We start from the raw sequence: 19,055 nt of genomic DNA, 5'->3' as shown, positions 1-19,055 counted from the left end.
AAGATGGATGTGTGACTGGAGTGGTGTTGGAGGGAGGCGTGTTTGGGTGGGGGGGGGGACTGAGGTATGCTGGCGTTTTGATTGAGGTAATTGTGGCCTAACATGACCCAGGCTTTCCCACGAATCATAATGTGCCGCCCATCATGGGACTGACACCCACGTGAGGGGCCGAGGCTGCTTGGGGTCAAGTGTTCTCTCATTATAACAATGTTGATTTAGTGAGGCCACAACGCAACAGACTTCTTCCGATGGAGTATTGGGAGCGTTGGGGTGGCGATGGGAGGGACATGAGGCACTGGACAGAGAATGGGGCCTACTGCTATTCATCGGTAGGGTAATCAGCTGACAGCTTGCAAATCACGCACCTCCCACATCACCCTGCCCCATTGTTACATTTGCACCCTGTCCCTACCCTTTTGGTGTATTTTAAATATGTACAGTGGGGCAAAAAGTATTTAGTCAGCCACCAATTGTGCAAGTTCTCCCACTTAAAAAGATGAGAGGCCTGTAATTTTCATCATAGGTACACTTCAACTATGACAGACAAAATGAGAAAAAAAATCCAGAAAATCACGTTGTAGGATTTTTTAAATGAATTTATTTGCAAATTATGGTGGAAAATAATTATTTGGTCAATAACAGAAGTTTCTCAATACTTTGTTAAATGCCCTTTGTTGGCAATGACGGAGGTTAAACATTTTCTGTAAGTCTTCACAAGGTTTTCACACACTGTTGCTGGTATTTTGGCCCATTCCTCCATGCAGATCTCCTCTAGAGCAGTGATGTTTTGGGGCTGTTGCTGGGCACCGCAGACTTTCTGTTCTTTGGATGCAACTCAGCATTCTTTGTCCTCCAAACATGACTAGTTTTTACCAAAAAGTTCTATTTTGGTTTCATCTGACCATATGACATATGACAATCTTCTTCTGGATCATCCAAATGCTCTCTAGCAAACTTCAGACGGGCCTGGACATGTACTGGCTTAGGCAGGGGGACACGTCTGGCACTGCAGGATTTTGAGTCCCTGGCGGCGTAGTGTGTTACTGATGGTAGGCTTTGTTACTTTGGTCCCAGCTCTCTGCAGGTCATTCACTAGGTCCCCCCGTGTGGTTCTGCGATTTTTGCTCACCGTTCTTGTGATCATTTTGACCCCACGGGGTGAGATCTTGCGTGGAGCCCCAGATCGAGGGAGATTATCAGTGGTCTTGTATGTCTTCCATTTCCTAATAATTGCTCCCACAGTTGATTTCTTCAAACCAAGCTGCTTACCTATTGCAGATTCAGTCTTCCCAGCCTGGTGCAGGTCTACAATTTTGTTTCTGGTGTCCTTTGACAGCTCTTTGGTCTTGGCCATAGTGGAGTTTGGAGTGTGACTATTTGAGTTTGTGAACAGGTGTATTTTATACTGATAACAAGTTCAAACAGGTGCCATTAATACAGGTAACGAGTGGAGGACAGGAGCCTCTTAAAGATGTTGTTACAGGTCTGTGAATGCCAGAAATCTTGCTTGTTTGTAGGTGACCAAATACTTATTTTTCCACCATAATTTGCAAATAAATTCATTAAAAATCCTACAAAGATTTTTTTTCTCTCTCTCATTTTGTTTGTCACAGTTGAAGTGTACCCATGATGAAAATTACAGGCCTCTCATCTTTTTAAGTGGGAGAACTTGCACAATTTGTGGCTGACTAAATACTTTTTTGCCCTACTGTATACGTTTAATATATAAGGTAGCTAGTTTCACAACTGTTTTCTATAATGTGTTATGTTTTGTAGTATTGTTTTTTTTATGTGTGCTGGTCTGTTTTTCAGTGACACTCCCTCCCTAACAGAATATCATTGAGCTTTCACCTTTGGTCTTTGGGGTAGGATTTGTTCTCTGTACTGTCAAGATTAGCTTTGACAATCTGCAGTTGTGCTTTCAGGTCAAGTGAGAACTGTTCTTTGCGACGGAGCTTGTAGAGAGGCCCTGCAAGTTTTAGGAATGGGGGTGGAAAGGGCTGAGCACGTTTTCATGTTTGTATGTCTTTGTTTTTTATAACTCCTCCCCCTGAATGATTTGTGGGTAATGGTGTATCATTCCTATTTTCTCTGCCAAGTCCATCTTACATAGGGCATGCTTTTTTGGTAAACCTTCAGCTGTTAGTGCTTCTCGCGATTGTAGGTTAATTAGACTGAACTAAATTGAATTATTTTAGTTTTTCTTTAGATATCCATGAAATTTATATTAGATTTACAGATACTGTATATTATACAGCCTTATCTACAGTGAGCTCCAAAAGTATTGGGACAGTGACAATTGTTTGCTACTTTTTTTTGACCCTTTTAAATTATAAATGACGGAGGTTAAAGTGCAGACTGTCAAATTTTATTTGATGGTAATTAGAGGACGTTTTGTAAATCGTCCCCCCATTTTAGGGGACCAAATTATTGGGACAAATTCAGTTGTGTATTGAAGTAGTAAAACGTAAATAAGAATAGAATGTTTCTAAACACCTACATTAATGTGGATGGTACCATGATTATGGGTAATCCTGAATGAATTGTGAATAATGATGCGTGAGAAAGGTACACTCACAAATCATACCCCAAAATGCTAACCTCCACTGTTATTGTAATGGTGAGAAGTTAGGATGTCTTGGGGTTATGATGTGTATTTCTGTAACTTTCTCACTCAATCATTATTCAGAATGGTCTGTAATCATGGTAAAATCCATTTCCATCCAAAGTGCTGGAGTACAGTGCAAAAACAAAATGATTGTCACTGTCCCAACACCGAGCTTACGTTGATTAAAGGATAACAATATTGTTTTTATACAGAAGCTTAGAACATTTCCTTCTAAAGATAGCTATGTTCTATGCATCTTTTCCATTTCTGGTTAACTTGTTCAAAGCATACCTAATTACCTAGGACTATTTAGTTCTCACAGTTATCCTCATACTCCTGAATGTGGCTAGTTAAGTCATGCAAACCATATCTACCCTTATTTAGAAGCAACTATATTTGGCTAATTCTGACATCATATACATGTTTCAATCTCTCTTCTTTGAACTTAAAATCATTAGTGAGCATAAAATCACAAGTCTGAACTTGAGACTAATTTAAAAACATTTTTTTTATATAAACCTGCTTTGGGCTAGAAGTGACCATATGCATAATCTATGAGCAGAATTACTGTCATGCCTCAATTAGCCACGAAATCCCTGGTCTGAAAGCAAATGTTTTCTAGAAGCTGTCCCAATACAGTTTTCCCCGACGTGTGCCAGCCCCCTAGCAATTCGAGTTCTAGCCAATGAGCTTCAGCCCCTTGCCATTTGAGTGACAGCTAGCAAGATGCACGCACACAGCAGAGCAAGGGCAATGATGTGGTGCATGTATCTGCACTTACATTGCCTTCAGAAGGTATTCATACCCCTTGGCTTATTCTACATTTTGTTGTTACAGCTACTGCCTGAATTCAAAATGGATTACATATATTTATTTTCTCTCCCATCCAAACACAATACCCAGGGTTCACACAAGGTGCTTAAAGTACTTGCATTTGACACTGAAATTCAAGTTCTGGAATACCTTAAATCAGACATTTGCTCAAGTTGGTACTTGAAAAGTACTTGAATTAAAATAAGGGCAACAGAAAATGAGGAAATTATTTATTAGAACAATTTATTGGTCTTCAAATTAATTTCCAGGCAGACTACTGAGTTTTATTTCCTCTGGTTGCCAGGCGATCTCGCTCATTCTACCCACATGGGCTCTCAGCCAGGCAGCTACAGAACTGACTGATTAGGCGCCACCAAACGTTACATTTATGGCTAAAATGCAGGGGAAATGTAGATTTAATCCTGCCTGGCAGACCCAAACAGGGATGTAGTGGAGGGTAAACGCCGCTTACTCACCTTTTTTAAATTTAGTTAATTATTGTTTACCCACTTATTGCGTTCCCAGTGTTGGTCAACGCTCAGAAGGCTTCTTGAGTTTTAATTGCGTCTACCTCAGTGAATGAGTGGAATCATGAGTGATTTAATGTATGCTCAATGTTCGCCCGCTCCCCAGGATTTGCCTTGTTAGCAGCACATTCATTCACCACTCTGTCCAACGGGAAAATCCGCCCACGACATAGGCCGAGAGGTGAAACAAACTACCTCAGCCCAGACCTACAGTGGCAAGTGGCAGAGACACCGCTGACAGTGAGAATATTGTAAACATCCCTTGACCCCTGCCGTGTCAACAGACCCCCCCCCCCCCCAAAAAAATAAAAACCTCCTGACTTTCAGAGAATCCGTGTACAACTGGTAAATAGTCGCTGATATTTCAGGTGTCTAGCTAGTTGGTAGCTCAAGGGCTCTGGCTATCAGCCAGGTAGCTAGCTTCATCCTTAGCCAGCTAGTTATAACTAACATTGAACTGAGCCTGACCTAAGCAGGAGCAGTTGACTGAAATTAAGCTAGCTATAATCAAAAGATGGCATAATAAAATACCTTTTCTTTACAGAGAGTAGTGAGACAGTGGTGAGTCAGGCTGCAATGAAGGAAGCAAATGAGATAGACAGAGAGAGGAAGCATTGAAGCAAGCAGGGAGAGAGGTTAGTAGTACAGTGGTTCCCAAACTTGGGTCCGGGACCCATGTTGGGTCGCCTAAAATGTAAATAGAGTCCCCTGAGAGAATCTTTAATCGTATCAAACACATTAATAACTTGTTTATCTTCAAATGGGTATAAAAGGTGCTTTTGCACTGTCAGAATTCACTTTCATGTTATTATGTGGGGCCTAACATTTTGTGAAATATAAAGTCAATTTAAATATCAAGTACACCGAACAAAAACAAACATTTTACTGAGTTACAGTTCATATAAGGAAATAAGTCAACATCATCAGTACTGACTTACCACTCATGTATGTAGTAAATAAGTAGTGAAACACATATTATTGAGTAGAACTTGTAAGGTAGTGATAAATAGTAAGTTAGGATTTTTCATGCGGATGTGGCGGTATACTGCCTTCTGGTGGCGACTAGAAAGAATTGCGTAATAGGAACTATTACAAATTGATGGTCCTTAGAAGTAAATATTAGTGCTTTAAAAGGTACTTAAGTCCTTGAATTCTACTTGCCACGATCTGTACGAACCCTGAATATCCCATAATAACGATGTGAAAACAGGTTGCACATTTTTTTTAATGAAATACATACGTCTAATTTATATAAGTATTCACACCCCTTTGCACTCCAAATTGAGCTAAAGTGCATCCAATTTCCTTTGATCATCATTGAGATGTCACTACAACTTGATTGGAGTCCACTGGTGGCCAATTCAATTGTTTGGACATGATTTAGAAAATTAACACTATTTAAGGCCCCACAGTTGAGTGCATGTCAGAGCAAAAACCAAGGTATGAGGTTGAAGGAATTGTCCAATGAGCTTTGGGACGGGATTATGTCGAGGCACAGATCTGGGGAAGGGTAGCAAAACATTTCTGCAGCATTGAAGGTCCTTGAGAACACAGTGGCCTTCATCATTCTTAAATGGAAGAAGTTTGGAATCACCAAGATTGTTGCTAGAGCTGGCCTCCCAGCAAAACTGAGCAATCGGAGGAGAAGGGCCTTGGTCAGTGAGGTGACCAAGAACCTGATGGTCACGCTGCAGAGTTCCTCTGTGGAGATGGGTGCCAGATGAAAGCCACTCTTCAGTAAGGGCACCACAGCCCGCTTGGAGTTTGCCAAAAGGCCCTTAAAGGACTCTGACCATGAGAATCAATATTCACTGGTCTAATGAAACCAAGATTGAACTCTTTGGCCTGAATGCCAAGCGTCACGTCTGGAGGAAACCTGGCAGGGACATTGAAGACTAGTCAGGATCAAGAAAAAGATGAACGGAACAAAGTACAGAGAGATTCTTGATGAAAACCTGCTCCAGAGTGCTCAAGACCTCAGGTTCACCTTCCAACAGGACAGCGACCATAAGCGCACAGCCTAGACAACGCAGGAGTGTTTTTGGGACAAGTCTCAATGATCTTGAGTGGCCCGGCCAGAGCTCGGACTTGAACCCGATCTAACATCTCTGGAGAGAACCGAAAATCAAATTCAAATCAAATCCAAAATAGCTGTGCAGCGACTCTCCCCATCCAACTTGACCGAGCTTGAGAGGATCTGCAGAGAAGACTGGAAGAAACTCCCCATATACAGGTGTGCCGAAGTTGTAGAGTCATACCCAAAAAGACTCAAGGCTGTAATCACTGCAAAAGGTGCTTCAACAAAGTACTGAGTAAAGGGTTTGAAAATGTATGTATGTAAATTCAGTTTCTTTTTATGCGTTTGCAAAAAATTCTAAACCTGTTTTTGCTTTGTCAGTATGGGTATTGGGTGTAGATTGGGGGGGGGCTGTAATGTAACGCAATGTGGAAAAATTCAAGGGGTCTGAATACTTCCCGAATGCACTGTAGCTAGCAGTATTTTTGGAACATCAAATGGCGTTATCAAATCAATACATATGCGGTGAACAAATATCAACACAACAATTTCAAAGATTTTACTGAGTTCATATAAGGAAATCAGTCAATTGAAATAAATTTATTCGGCCCTAATCTATGTATTTCACATGACTGGGAATACAGATATGCATGTGTTGGTCATAGATACATATGTTAAGGTAAGGGTGTGGATCAGAAAACCAGTCTGTATCTGGTGACCACCATTTGCATTATGCAGCGGGATCCTTCACAGAGTTGATTAGGCTGTTGATTGTGGCCTTTGGAATGTTGTACTACTCCTCTTGCTGGATATAGGCGGGAACTGGAACATGCTGTCGTACACATCAACCCAGAGCATCCCAAACATGCTCAATAGGTGACATGTCTCGTGGGTATGCAGGCCATGCAAGTACTAGTACCTTTTCATTGTGTACAGATCCTTGCGACATGGGGTCGTGCATTACCATGCTGAAACATGAGGTGATGGCGGCGGATGAATGGCACGACAATGGGCCTCAATCTCATCACGTTATCTCTGTGCATTCAAATTGCCATTGATATGTGTTCGCTGTCCGTAGCTTATGCCTGCCCATACCATAACCCCATGTGGCACTCTGCTCACAACGTTTACATCAGCAAACCGCTCGCCCACACAACGCCATACCACTGTCTGCCATCTGCCCAGTACAGTTGAAACGGGATCATCCTTGAAGAGCACACTACTCCAGCATGCCTGTGGCCATCGAAGGTGAGCATTTGGTTGTGCAAACCCAGTTTCATCAACTGTCCGGGTGGCTGGTGTCCCACCCGGATGTTAAGGTCCTGGGCTGGCGTGGTTACACGTGGCCTACGGTTTTGAGGCCGGTTGGATATACTGCCACATTTTTTAAAACAATGCTTATGGTAGAGAAATTTACATTCAATTCTCAAAGCAATAGCTTTGGTGGACATTCCTGCAGTCAGCATGCCAGTTGCACGTTTCATCAACTTGAGACATCTGTGGCTTTGTTGTGTGACAAAACTGCACATTTTAGAGTAGCCGGTTATTGTCCCTAGCACAATGTGCACCTGTATGATCATGCTGTTTCATCAGCTTCTTGATATGCCACACCTGTTGATGAATTATCTTGGCAAAGGAGAAATGCTCACTAACGGGGATGTTAACAAATCATGTCATTTGCAGTATAAATGTTTGATTGCTTTGTTTCAGCCACAGTTACAAGGATGACATGCTATACCCTGGGTTGACCTGAACAGAATTAAGAAAAATATTGTGAAGAAAACGAGCCGCGTAACACGCACTTGAATGCACCCATGACTCATTCTATGTCCACCAAAATTACAATGTTTGTCTGAAGGGCCTTTTGAAAGCCTAAGATCATATTTTATAACTTAGCTAGCCATGTTATCAATAGTATAAGCTGTAAAATTATGCCCACCTGACCCAGATTGTGATGTATGTCATGTTTCTGGATTGCATAAACAACAACAGTAATTGTGTGATGGTGGGGATGCAGGACTGTGTTCCAAACAAACTGTAAGTGTGCTTGCCTCAATTCCTCAATGGAAAATCTAGGAGAGCTAAAAAAAAACACCTCATAGTTGAAGGCTCTTTCCTTGAGTCATAAAAGTGCATTGAAATTACTTCGGAACTGTGCACAGTTTGGAGAGGTGTGGCCACTTGAGAGACACCAGTTAGACCTCTCACACAAACCTTTGTAATATTTTTTTCTTATCTTGCACCTACTCCAATGTAAATTAATATTCTTATGTTACTGAATGTATTCAGATTTCGTTATTGACAAGTGCTGTGTAAGTACAGTCAATGTAAAATAGACAATCAGCAGTGCAATGTTTGGATTCAGTCTGGTGTCAGTTGAACTGTTGTCCTCACCTTTTGGTATGATAATTTCCCAGTAATCTCAAGTCTTTCATTTGCTACCATGGTCATGGATATGCTTTCTATAGTTCTGTTAGAAACATTTACATTTGGCCTTTTCCATATAGGCTAATTTCCATGAGTGTAAGGGGTTATGGAACTGTTTTCTGCATTACCATATCGTGCATAATTTAATATGAATTTAAGGTAAGTAAATTAATTTAGCGTTCCTGAGAATACATTTGTGAAGAACTGAATTCCCGGCTTTGGCAAGCTCTAGGGAGCGTCTGGGTTGTTCCATTTCCCAATGATGGAAACCACTGTGCTCCTGGAAACTTTGAACACTAGAAATTGTTTTATACCTTTCCTCAGATATATGCCTCATTACATTTCTATCCTGGAGGTCTATGGACAATTCCTTGGTATAATTTCTGCTCTGACGTGCATTGTCAACTGTGGAACATTTTATATAGACAAGTGTTTCTTTTTTAAATGATTTGAACAATTGAATTGGAGTGACATCTCAAGGATGATCAAAGGAAATTGGATGCACCTGAGCTCAATTTGGAGTGTCATAGCAAAGGGGTGTGAATACGTGTGATTTCTGCATTTCTAAACATGTTTTGACTTTGTCGTTATGGGGTATTGTGTGTAGGTGGGTGAGAAAAAAAAAATCTATTTAATCCATTTTGAATTCAGTCTGTAACACAAAATGTGGAATAAATCAAGGGGTATGAATTATTTCTGAAGGCACTGTAGACAAGGCATTTGTCTACTCATCTGAAGGACCATCATTTACATGGGATTTTTAAGGAGAAGTGGGCTTGGCCAGACTCAGCTCTATCTGCATTTGAATCTGGAATGATAATACCCATTTCCCCCACATAGTGTATGGAACCACACACACTCAAATGTACGCACACACTTTTGTAAAGAAGTATAGAGGGCCATCTGTCCTCTCTGGCCATACAGATCTGGGAAAACAATAAAGTCTCCTTGACATGTCACAATTTCATCTCCCTCAGAATTTCAGATGTCATCCCTGACTTTCACAAAGGGAACTACAGAGATGATCGTCAACTTTTGTATTTTAGTGTTTCTGTGGGCATGGTTGTTATTGGTGGATAAAGTGACTTTATACTAAAAGAGTATTATACCCGTCTTCTTGCCTCTGACCGATTCCTTCCCCCCCCCACTTCTTTGCATTTAGCTAAACTGTTGTAGCCTCTGAGTTTTTACTCATTAGTCTGAATAATAACTGTCACTAATTCATGCTGTTCTAGAATGGCTTTGTGAATAGAGAGAGAGAGGGAGGATAGAGAGGCTTGGGGGGGGGCACAAAAAAATAACACTGCAGCCAGAGAAATGAACTTGATGATCTCAAGGGGGTGAAGGGGGGGATCGCCGTTCCCTGCTCCTGACAATCAAAATTAGATTGGCCAGCACTATGTCAACACTGGCCTCTGCTTAAGGCATGACAGGGGCAGGCCCCCCCACCCCCCCTGCCCCTCACACAGTTTTTGAGAGTTTGCCATGTGAACTATGGAGACCCCACAGAGCCTTTCACTGACTGCAGGCCTTAAAGAAATGCACAACCATTTTCAGAAGCCAACCCCTTCCCTCTACACAATATTTTGACAAACTTATCCTCTCAGTCCATGATTGTGTTCTTTCGTAGTATTTTGTGAAAATGTTATGTCAAGTAACTGGAAAGGAAAGGTCAATGTGCAAGCAAAGATTCGTTTTTTATTCTCCAATCTATGGTAAAGATGAAATAAACTAATTTCTATGAATAATTGTGTGTGGCTGTACATCCACAATCCTGATTTTGAGAATTGCATGTGTAAGCCCACTATTTTGGACATAACTTGAATGGTAAATCAAGTGGCAACTTAAATTGTCAGTACATTAGGCTCTGTAGAGAAATTTGGCATCTGGGTGCCATACTCTTTAGTCTAGGTTTCGGCACCAAAATGTAGCTTTTATATATTTCTGCTTCTAATCTTTGCCTTGTAATCGTCACTTGAAACCACAGTGCACAGAATTGTAATTGCAATGACATGCAGTTAAATTAAGCAAAGCAGTATATGCAGCCTATGTCCATTGGCCACAAATGTAAACTTCAGAAAATTATGGAACTTTGACCAACTTTTAATTTTCTTATTTCAACAATTCTGGTGGTAGAGCAACCTCCTTCGTATCCGTCTTCAAAAGCAATTATTCACCACCTTTGTTGGTCTTTTAAGCTACGCAGCAAATTCTCCAGTGTTAAATCAACACAGACAGTGTTACATTTAAGGCTGTGGCTGAGGATCCAACTTTTTCCAGACTTTTTTTTTCTATATATGCGGATCACATTCTGCGCGTGTTTCTTTACCTCTACTTTACGCACACATTTTTGTGGTCTCCTTTCACAGTTCTCACTGTCGATTTGTGAATGATAATTCAAGTTTTACTGGTGAAACGTCCATGCAGCATCTGCATATCAACCATTTGATCTCAATCAGTTTCATGGGGATATGCATTTAGATCTTGAGTTAAACTGTGTTTTGAACTAGTCTACAGTGTTGTTTTGAATTATGTACAGTGAGTGAATTTCAGAGCAGATGATGTTAACATCTATGTATGTAGCATAGCCCTTCTCAAACCCTGGTCCGTGGACCGGCACCAGTCCGTGGAGGAATGCTTGTCAGTGCCCGGAATATTTGTCTTGACTAAATTCTTTCCCTAGGCCTACTGAACTATGCATGCTGCAGTAAACAAATTGTGTTGCCATGACGAAGTATAGCACACCAAACACACACACAAGCTAGCCCTGCTGTGCAGCCTGCACGCTCTTGCTCTCCCTTTTAGTTAATCATGGCCTGCTCTAAACAAAAGCAACTAGATAAGTATTTGAATGTGAAAGAAGGCAAAAACAAATGTAGGTCCTCTGAAGCAAAAAAGTATCATCCATTCACTTGATAGTACTCTCCATGCTACATCAAGTTTGGATTTGTTTCAAATAACAGATGCCTGCCAAAACCAGTCTGTGTGATGTCAAACTTGCCTCCGCAACATGCTATGAAGCCATCAAATGTGCAGACATTTAGAAACAAAGCATCCACATCTCAAGGTTAAACTAACAAGGTGTGCTGACCAACCAATCAAATATGCTGTACAATATTTTCACAGACAACGAGAGTTTACTGAAGGCTTCATACGTACTCTCTCATAACATTTCCAAGTGCCAGGCTTCTTTCACTATAGTTGAAAAGTTGGTCATGCCCTCAGTTGTGGTTGCTTGCCGAGAGATTTTGGGCCCAATTGCTGCTACAAAGATCAGTGAAATACCACTTTTCAATGACGATGTCACGTGTAGAATCCAGGATATGGCAGATGATATTGAATCACAGGTTTTAGACCGAGCACACGCATCAAATTGCTTTGCAATCCGATTAGAATTAGATGAGAGACATTTCAAATGCAGCCCAACTTCTTGTATATAAACTCAGCAAAAAAATAAACGTCCTTTCATGGTAAACTGCATTTATTTTCAGCAAACTTAATGTGTAAATATTTGTATGAACATAAGATTCAACATCTGAGACATAAAGTTCCACAGACATGTGACTAACAGAAATGGAATAATCTGTCCCTGAACAAAGGGGGGGTCAAAATCAAAAGTAACAGTCAGTATCTGGTGTGGCCACCAGCTGTATTGAGTACTGCAGTCCATCTCCTCCTCATGGATTGCTACTCATGCCACCTTGCAGCATGCCTAAGGCATGTTCACGCAGATGAGCAAGGACCCTGGGTATCTTTCTTTTGGTGTTTTTCAGAGTCAGTATAATGGACTCTTTAGTGTCCTAAGTTTTCATAACTGTGATCTTAGTTGCCTACCGTCTGTAAGATGTTAGTGTCTTATGACCATTCCACAGGTGCATGTTCATTTAATTGTTTATGGTTCATTGAACAAGCATGGGACAAGCAACAGTGTTTAAACCCTTTACAATGAAGATCTGTGAAGTTATTTTGGATTTTTATGAATTATCTTTGAAAGACAGGGTCCTGAAAAAGGGACTTTTCTTTTTTTGCTGAGTTTAGTTGCCACTTTCCAGAAAAAGATGGGCGTCAAGAGAGACCAAGTGTGGATAGAGGCATTTTCGATATGTTCCCCCCTATTCTCAACTCTGGCTGACAAGGGGGATGTGGACATTGATGGGGTCACATCTGAGCCAAACTCTGATAACATTTGTGGATTTCTTCACCTCACAATCTTATCCCCACTCGGGAAAGCGATGGATGAGTAATCCGTTCACCAACACTGAAGAGACTCAGCTTGTCACCGGGTTTTTTAGGATAAACTATTGGAGCTCTCCTGTGACCAAGGCATACACGCTCGTTTTAATGAGATACGCCTTTCCACATTCTGGCTGTTCCGCAACTCAGCGAGACGCGAGTGAAGACATTAATCCCTTTTCATTCCACATACTTATGTGAGACCAGCTTTTCCTCTCTTGCTGCAACAAAATTAAAATATCGCAGCAGACTGGCTGTTAAACACTTTGAGAGTATCCCTCCGAGGTTTGACAAGTGTCCAAGAGACAGGCACACCTATCTCAAATTGATTAGGTGAGTCAAACATGTTTAACTATTATATTTTTTAAATAGTGTATATATTGAAAGAATGCAAGAATATTTGTTTATAAAAATGTAATTGTGGTTACATTGTGTATAATTACTAAAGATTCTTTTGTATTGTTTTGTCATTGAGACTGTCAGCCTCTGAAGACAGCCCATACAGAAGGACGGATACAGACAGCCCCTGAAGAAAGCACAGAGAGACTTCCCATGAGTACAAGACAGACCGACAAACCATGAAGGCAGCCAAGTATATACAATGTTCGTTAATTTAGTGTAAAGTAAAAATAAATGCAATAAAATTGGTGTTTATAAACATGCAATTGTCAATTTATTTTTTACCAAAGTGTTAAAAAAAGGCCATGCCTTGCTGGTCCTTTGCACAAAAAAAGTTTGAGAAAGGCTGGCATAGCCTACCTGTGTACTTTGCTGAGTGGTGCATGTTGTTGAGTTTTGGCCATGTGCGAGACAAATGCAGTGGTGTTTTTGTCTTACAGTAACCTAATACTATGCCATTATATTAGATTCTGTTATGTAGAATACTATCATTATGTGATCTTACAGACATTGATTCAGTTTTGATCCAACTTTATTAAATGAGCAGCATTCGCTAGAGCAGAGTGTACGTAAAGTAAAGAATTAACACATATGCAGAAAGAAAAAAGGTTTGAGAAAAGTCGGATCTGCCGCCATTGCGTACATTTTTAACGCTGGTCAAGTGTCTATACTTTTCACTTTTAACACATTACTTAGTGTGAAGCCTTATTTGCATATTTCCTATATATGTTAATACATTTTTGTATTATTTACCGCGATACAACAAGTATTTAGGAAGGAAGGCCTTAAACTCATGGTTTTCAGGCCTGCAAGTCACATTATGATGGCTTGCAAGTGATATGTAATTCCTATTGGAATCCAGCCAGGGTGGGGATATCCAACATTTTGAATTTATATTCACCTGCAACCTGCATTCAGAATAACTGCCAGGTTGGAAAGACTAAGATATGAGACTACCTAAACCATCTAACCTGGAACAACCATTTCAGTAACAGGTGCGATAAGTACAAGTAAGAGATTGAACTACAGTGCATTTGAAAAGTATTCAGACCCCTTGACTTTTTCCTCATTTTACGTTACAGGCTTATTCTAAAATGGATTCAATATTATTTTTTTTCATCAATCTATACACAATACCCCATAATAGCGAAGCAAAAACCGGTGTTTAGAAATGTTTGCAAATGATTTTTTTTAAACATCACATTTACATAAGTATTCAGACCCTTTACTCAGTACTTTGTTGAAGCACCTTTGGCTGCAATTACAGCCTTGAGTCTTCTTGGGTATGCCTTTTGGCAAACTCCAAGTGGGCTGTCATGTGCATTTTACTGAGGAGTGGCTTTCGTCTGGCCACTCTACCATAAAGGCTTGATTGGTGGAGTGCAGCAGAGATGGAAGAACCTTCCAGAAAGATAACCATCTCCACAGAGGCACTCGAGAGCTCTGTCAGAGTGACAATTGGGTTCTTGGTCACCTCCTTGAGCAAGGCCCTTCTCCCCTGACAGCTCAGTTTGGCCTGGGGCCAGCACTAGGAAGAGTCTTGGTGGTTCCAAACTTCTTCCATTTAAGAATGATGTAGTCCACTGTGTTCTTGGGGTCCTTCAATGCTGCAGAAATGTTTTGGTACCCTTCCCCAGATCTGTGCCTCGACATAATCCTGTCTCAGAGCTCTACGGACAATTCCTTCGACCTCATGGCTTGGTTTTTGCTCTGACATGCACTGTCAACTGTGGGACCAGGTGTATGTCTTTCCAAATCATGTCCAATCAATTGAGTTTACTACAGGTGGACTCCAATCAAGTTGTAGAAACATCTCAAGGATGATCAATGGAAACAAAATGCACCTGAGCTCAATTTCGAGTCTCAAAGCAAAGGGTCTGAATACATTTTTTTATATATATACATTTGCAAACATTTCTAAAACCCTGTTTTCGCTTTATCATTATGGAGTATTGTGTGTAGATTGATGGGAACAAATATTGAATCAATTTTAGAACAAGGCTGTAATGTAACAAAATGTGGAAACAGTCAAGGGGTCTGAATACTTTCCAAATGCACTGTAGTTTAGAAAATGTATGTTTATATTTGAGTAACATACAATTAATTAATTAAACGGTGTACATGCAAAAACAGATATTGAAACAAACAATTCAAAATCTACCTGCAATAGAGCATGAGGAAATATGATTGGTGTGGTTTTGGTTTAGTACTGGTTATTTTACACTGAGTGTTAATTTAACAACTGAATCAACACTAGAAATGTTACACTGAATATCATACAAGGTAACACTGGCCAATTTGCTGTGTAGTATTGTTGCAGAACAAAGATCATGAACTTCCTTAATTCCGTATATGCAAATTCTTAAATCCATGATAGTGAGTGTGCAAGTGCACACTTTTGGAGAAGGGTGGAGAATATCTGGATGCAGCCTAAAGCTGGACAATCACTGTTGCAGCTGTATGGGGCATCCCACTCAGCCCCTCCTGATCCTCACTTTGGTTTCCGGGATGGAGATTGGGATGGAGCCTACCTCGGGGGTTGTGTTTTTGGAGGTTTGACCAGTGACCTGGAATCTGTCAGTTTGTTCGAGTTGGCAATCTCTTGCCAGAACACAGTGTGTGAGGAAAGCTTGCTGTGTCCTCGCATAACCTTTTAAAAATGATTCACCAGATTTTCAGCCTTTTAATCTTAGAAATTCACACTGAGAATTTGGGGGTATTTTTCTCCACCGTTATTCAATGTAATGTCATTTGTTTGTTGCTTTTTCGAAACACCATTTGGAAGTCTCCTCATCCTTGACTGTTGTGTTGCAGGTTGAAGTTGACGAGAAACTGAAAAAGAGGAAGGAGAGGTTTGGGATTCTCACTGCTGCTGCTGCAGTTGGGGCTGAAGATAGTGAGGTACAAAAGGTTTTGTTTTCATGTTCCTGGGCTATGACCTGTTGTTGCCAAAAGAGAGCTGGTCGGACCGACTTTCAAGTGATCAAACACTGCTGTGAGAAGCATTCAATATAAGTGAACGGAATGTTCACATTGTTGTGTGTTGGGGAGGGGGGTATTAGAATGTTCTAGAACAGAAAGAACGAAGAATTACCTAGTTCTGAAGGAACTGTAATTGGGCAATACCTCAATATTTAGCCAGTGCTTCAAAGAGAATCAAAGTCAAACATTACTTAATATTGTGAAGCTATTTTGAATCAATAGATGTGAAAATCTTTTAGGTAAATGTATTGTGAGTCATCATTTACAAGCTAGAAACAAATACTTTCTTCTGAAACTCGTCAGTCTATTCTTGTTCTGAGAAATTTAGGCTATTCCATATGATAAATTGCCAAGAAACTGAAGATCTTGTACAGCGCTGTGTACTACGCCCTACATAGAACAACGCAAACGGTCTCTAACCAGAATAGAGAGAGTGGGAGGCCCCAGTGCACAACTGAGCAAGAGGACAAGTACATTAGTGTCTAGTTTGAGAAACAGACGCCTCACAAGTCCTGTTATTTAAAAAAATATGCTTTTCTTATAAAAACAAGGACATTTGTTTTGACCCCAGACTTTTGAACGGTAGTGTATGTAAGGATGATGCTTGCGGTTCTAATGTTGCAGGTATCAGGCCTGGTAGTCTTCATACTGACTGATACTCTGATGTAATGTTTGTTTCCTCACCACCACTCATCATTCAAATAATAATTCACCAATTTTAAGAAAGATCTATATATTATTGTTACACATGCATATACTACAAATAGAAGTCCTGATTCTGTGGAGTCACAATTTCTGTATATGCTCTTCTGTATACATTTGGCACACATGACAACATTTATGTAGAATGTTCCTTACATGTTCGGTTTTTCCCCCCATTTCAGGCAAAGAAGAGGAAACGCGCAGAGCGATTTGGAAATAATTGATTCGACAATTTTTTTACTTTTTTTAACACGTCATTGTATTTTTTAAACTTGTATCTCTTGTTTTACAGTGGTAAAATACCAACCTATCCTGTTTAGTAAAAACAAATATTTACAGTATGTAAAAGTTTGGACAATAAAGATATTTTCCAATTTCCCACAAGTGTCCAAATAAACCCTAGAGTAAACTTGTCCTATAGCTGTTGGGTAATAAGGTAATGTAGAATCTGGATAGACTTTCCTATCAGGGCTTAATCCTTAAGAGTCGTTTGACGCATAATAAACAAACCCCTATCAAAATCAATCTGTTTTAAACTGGAGATAACTGAATTTTTGTTTGGGCTGCGTCCCAATCCACCACATCTGCCTGTGTCATCCTTCAGCGCCTGCGGTAGAAAGTGGAAGATCTACAGCACTGTTTGTCAGACCAAGGAGACATCCCAAAAATCGGTCTTCTCGCAAAAACGTCTTAGTAACTCCACCAGGGGAGGGATGGTGTATGCTCTCTGCTCTAGGGGAGAAGTGGCTGACGTGCCCAGGTAGGGATTTGGGTGTGACCCAGCCCCGTTGGATAATGGCTAAGAAACCTTAGCAAAACCTGGCAATAGTCCCCTGCGAACCAGGTGGTAGGGTACCACTGCTCCTGGTTTGTGACATTTCTCACTCAATGGACATAATGTAACAAGTGTGGAGGCACTAAGGTACTGTTCAGTTGGGAATTTTTATATAAAATATCTTCAATAGTTTGCCAGTTTAGATTCCTGGTTGCACACTTAGTAAGCTAACTTCATAACAAGAAATGCACAAATCATCTTGAATTAACTTAATTGTGCTACACACATTTCAGACACTTTGGGATGATTTAGACATAGCATTTCTAACATGCTGTATTGACTTGGCATTGGTTTTTGGACAGAAATGCTAGTTGGCATTTGGTGGTGGGAGCCAGGTAAACAAAACCAAAGCATGGATTGGTCACTGCTTGTCCAAAGACTACTTACAGTATAAACAGTTCATAATTAGACTGTTTATAAATATGTAATATGTTTTTGGGACTTATTGGACTTACAACAAAACTACATTTTACTGTATAATTTAAAATTGAACTCCTACTTAATTGTTTTATTTTTTATTTCATCTTTATTTAACCAGGTAGGCCAGTTAAGAACAAGTTCTCATTTACAACTGCAACCTGGCGAAGATAAAGTAATGTGCGACAAAAACAACAGAGTTACACATAAACAAACATAGTCAATAACACAATAGAAAAGAAACATATCTATGTCCAGTGTGTGCAAATGCAGACGAGTAGGGAGGTAAGCAATAAATAGGCCCTAGAGGCGAAATAATTACAATTTAGCATTAATACAGGAGTGATAGATGTGCAGATGATGTTCAAGTAGGGATATTGGGGTGCAAAAAAAAAAACTGGAAGGAAAGGCGGCCAAATGTAGTGTTGGCCTTGGGGATGACCAGTGCATTATACATGCTGGAACGCTTGTTACGGGTGGATGTTGCTATGGTGACCAGTGAGCTGAGATAAGGCAGGGCTTTACCTAGCAAAGACTTCTAGATTACCTGGAGCCAGTGGGTTTGGCGACGGATATGTAGTGAGGGCCAGCCAACAAGAGCATACACGTCGCAATGGTGGGTAGGATATGGAGCTTTGGTGACAAAACGGATGGCACTGTGATAGACAACATCCAGTTTTCTGAGTAAAGTGTTGGGGGCTATTTTACTAGCATTTAAAAGCAGTTGGAGGCCACGGAAGCAGGACTGTTGTATGGCATTGAAGCTCATTTGGATGTTTGTTAGCACAGTGTCCAAAGAAGGGCCAGACGTATACAGAATGGTGTTGTCTGAGTAGAGATGGATCAGAGAATCACCAGCAGCAAGAGCGACATCATTCATATATACAGAGAAAAGAGTCGGCCTTGAGAATTTAACCCTGTGGCACCCCCATAAGACTGCCAGAGGTCTGGACAACAGGCCCTCCGATTTGACACACTGAACTCTGTCTGAGAAGTAGTTAGTGAAGCAGGCGAGGCAGTCATTTGAGAAGCCAAGGCTATTGAGTCTGCCGATTTAAGAATGCGGTGATTGACAGAGTTCGAAAGCCTTGGCCA

The 19,055-nt window shown here is 40.5% G+C and overlaps 1 protein-coding gene across 2 annotated transcripts in view; it reads left to right on the top strand.

Annotated features, from left to right (window-relative positions):
• The window catches only part of LOC135541834 (SAP domain-containing ribonucleoprotein-like), a 60,644-nt gene extending 43,558 nt beyond the window's left edge, over nt 1-17,086 (top strand). For both annotated transcript variants that reach the window (XM_064968253.1, XM_064968252.1), the window contains exons 10-11: nt 15,839-15,925; nt 16,891-17,086. In XM_064968253.1, coding sequence (XP_064824325.1) covers nt 15,839-15,925; nt 16,891-16,932 — 129 coding nt within the window. In that variant the 3' untranslated portion in view covers nt 16,933-17,086. The remainder of the gene's footprint in view (nt 1-15,838; nt 15,926-16,890) is intronic.
• The last annotated feature ends 1,969 nt before the right edge of the window (nt 17,087-19,055 follow it).

The sequence above is a fragment of the Oncorhynchus masou genome, chromosome 6 (assembly GCF_036934945.1).
Source record: "Oncorhynchus masou masou isolate Uvic2021 chromosome 6, UVic_Omas_1.1, whole genome shotgun sequence".
NCBI classification, from domain to species: Eukaryota; Metazoa; Chordata; class Actinopteri; order Salmoniformes; family Salmonidae; genus Oncorhynchus; species Oncorhynchus masou.
The sequence above is the reverse complement of the archived record's forward strand: the minus strand, read 5'-3'. Positions and strand labels throughout refer to the sequence as shown.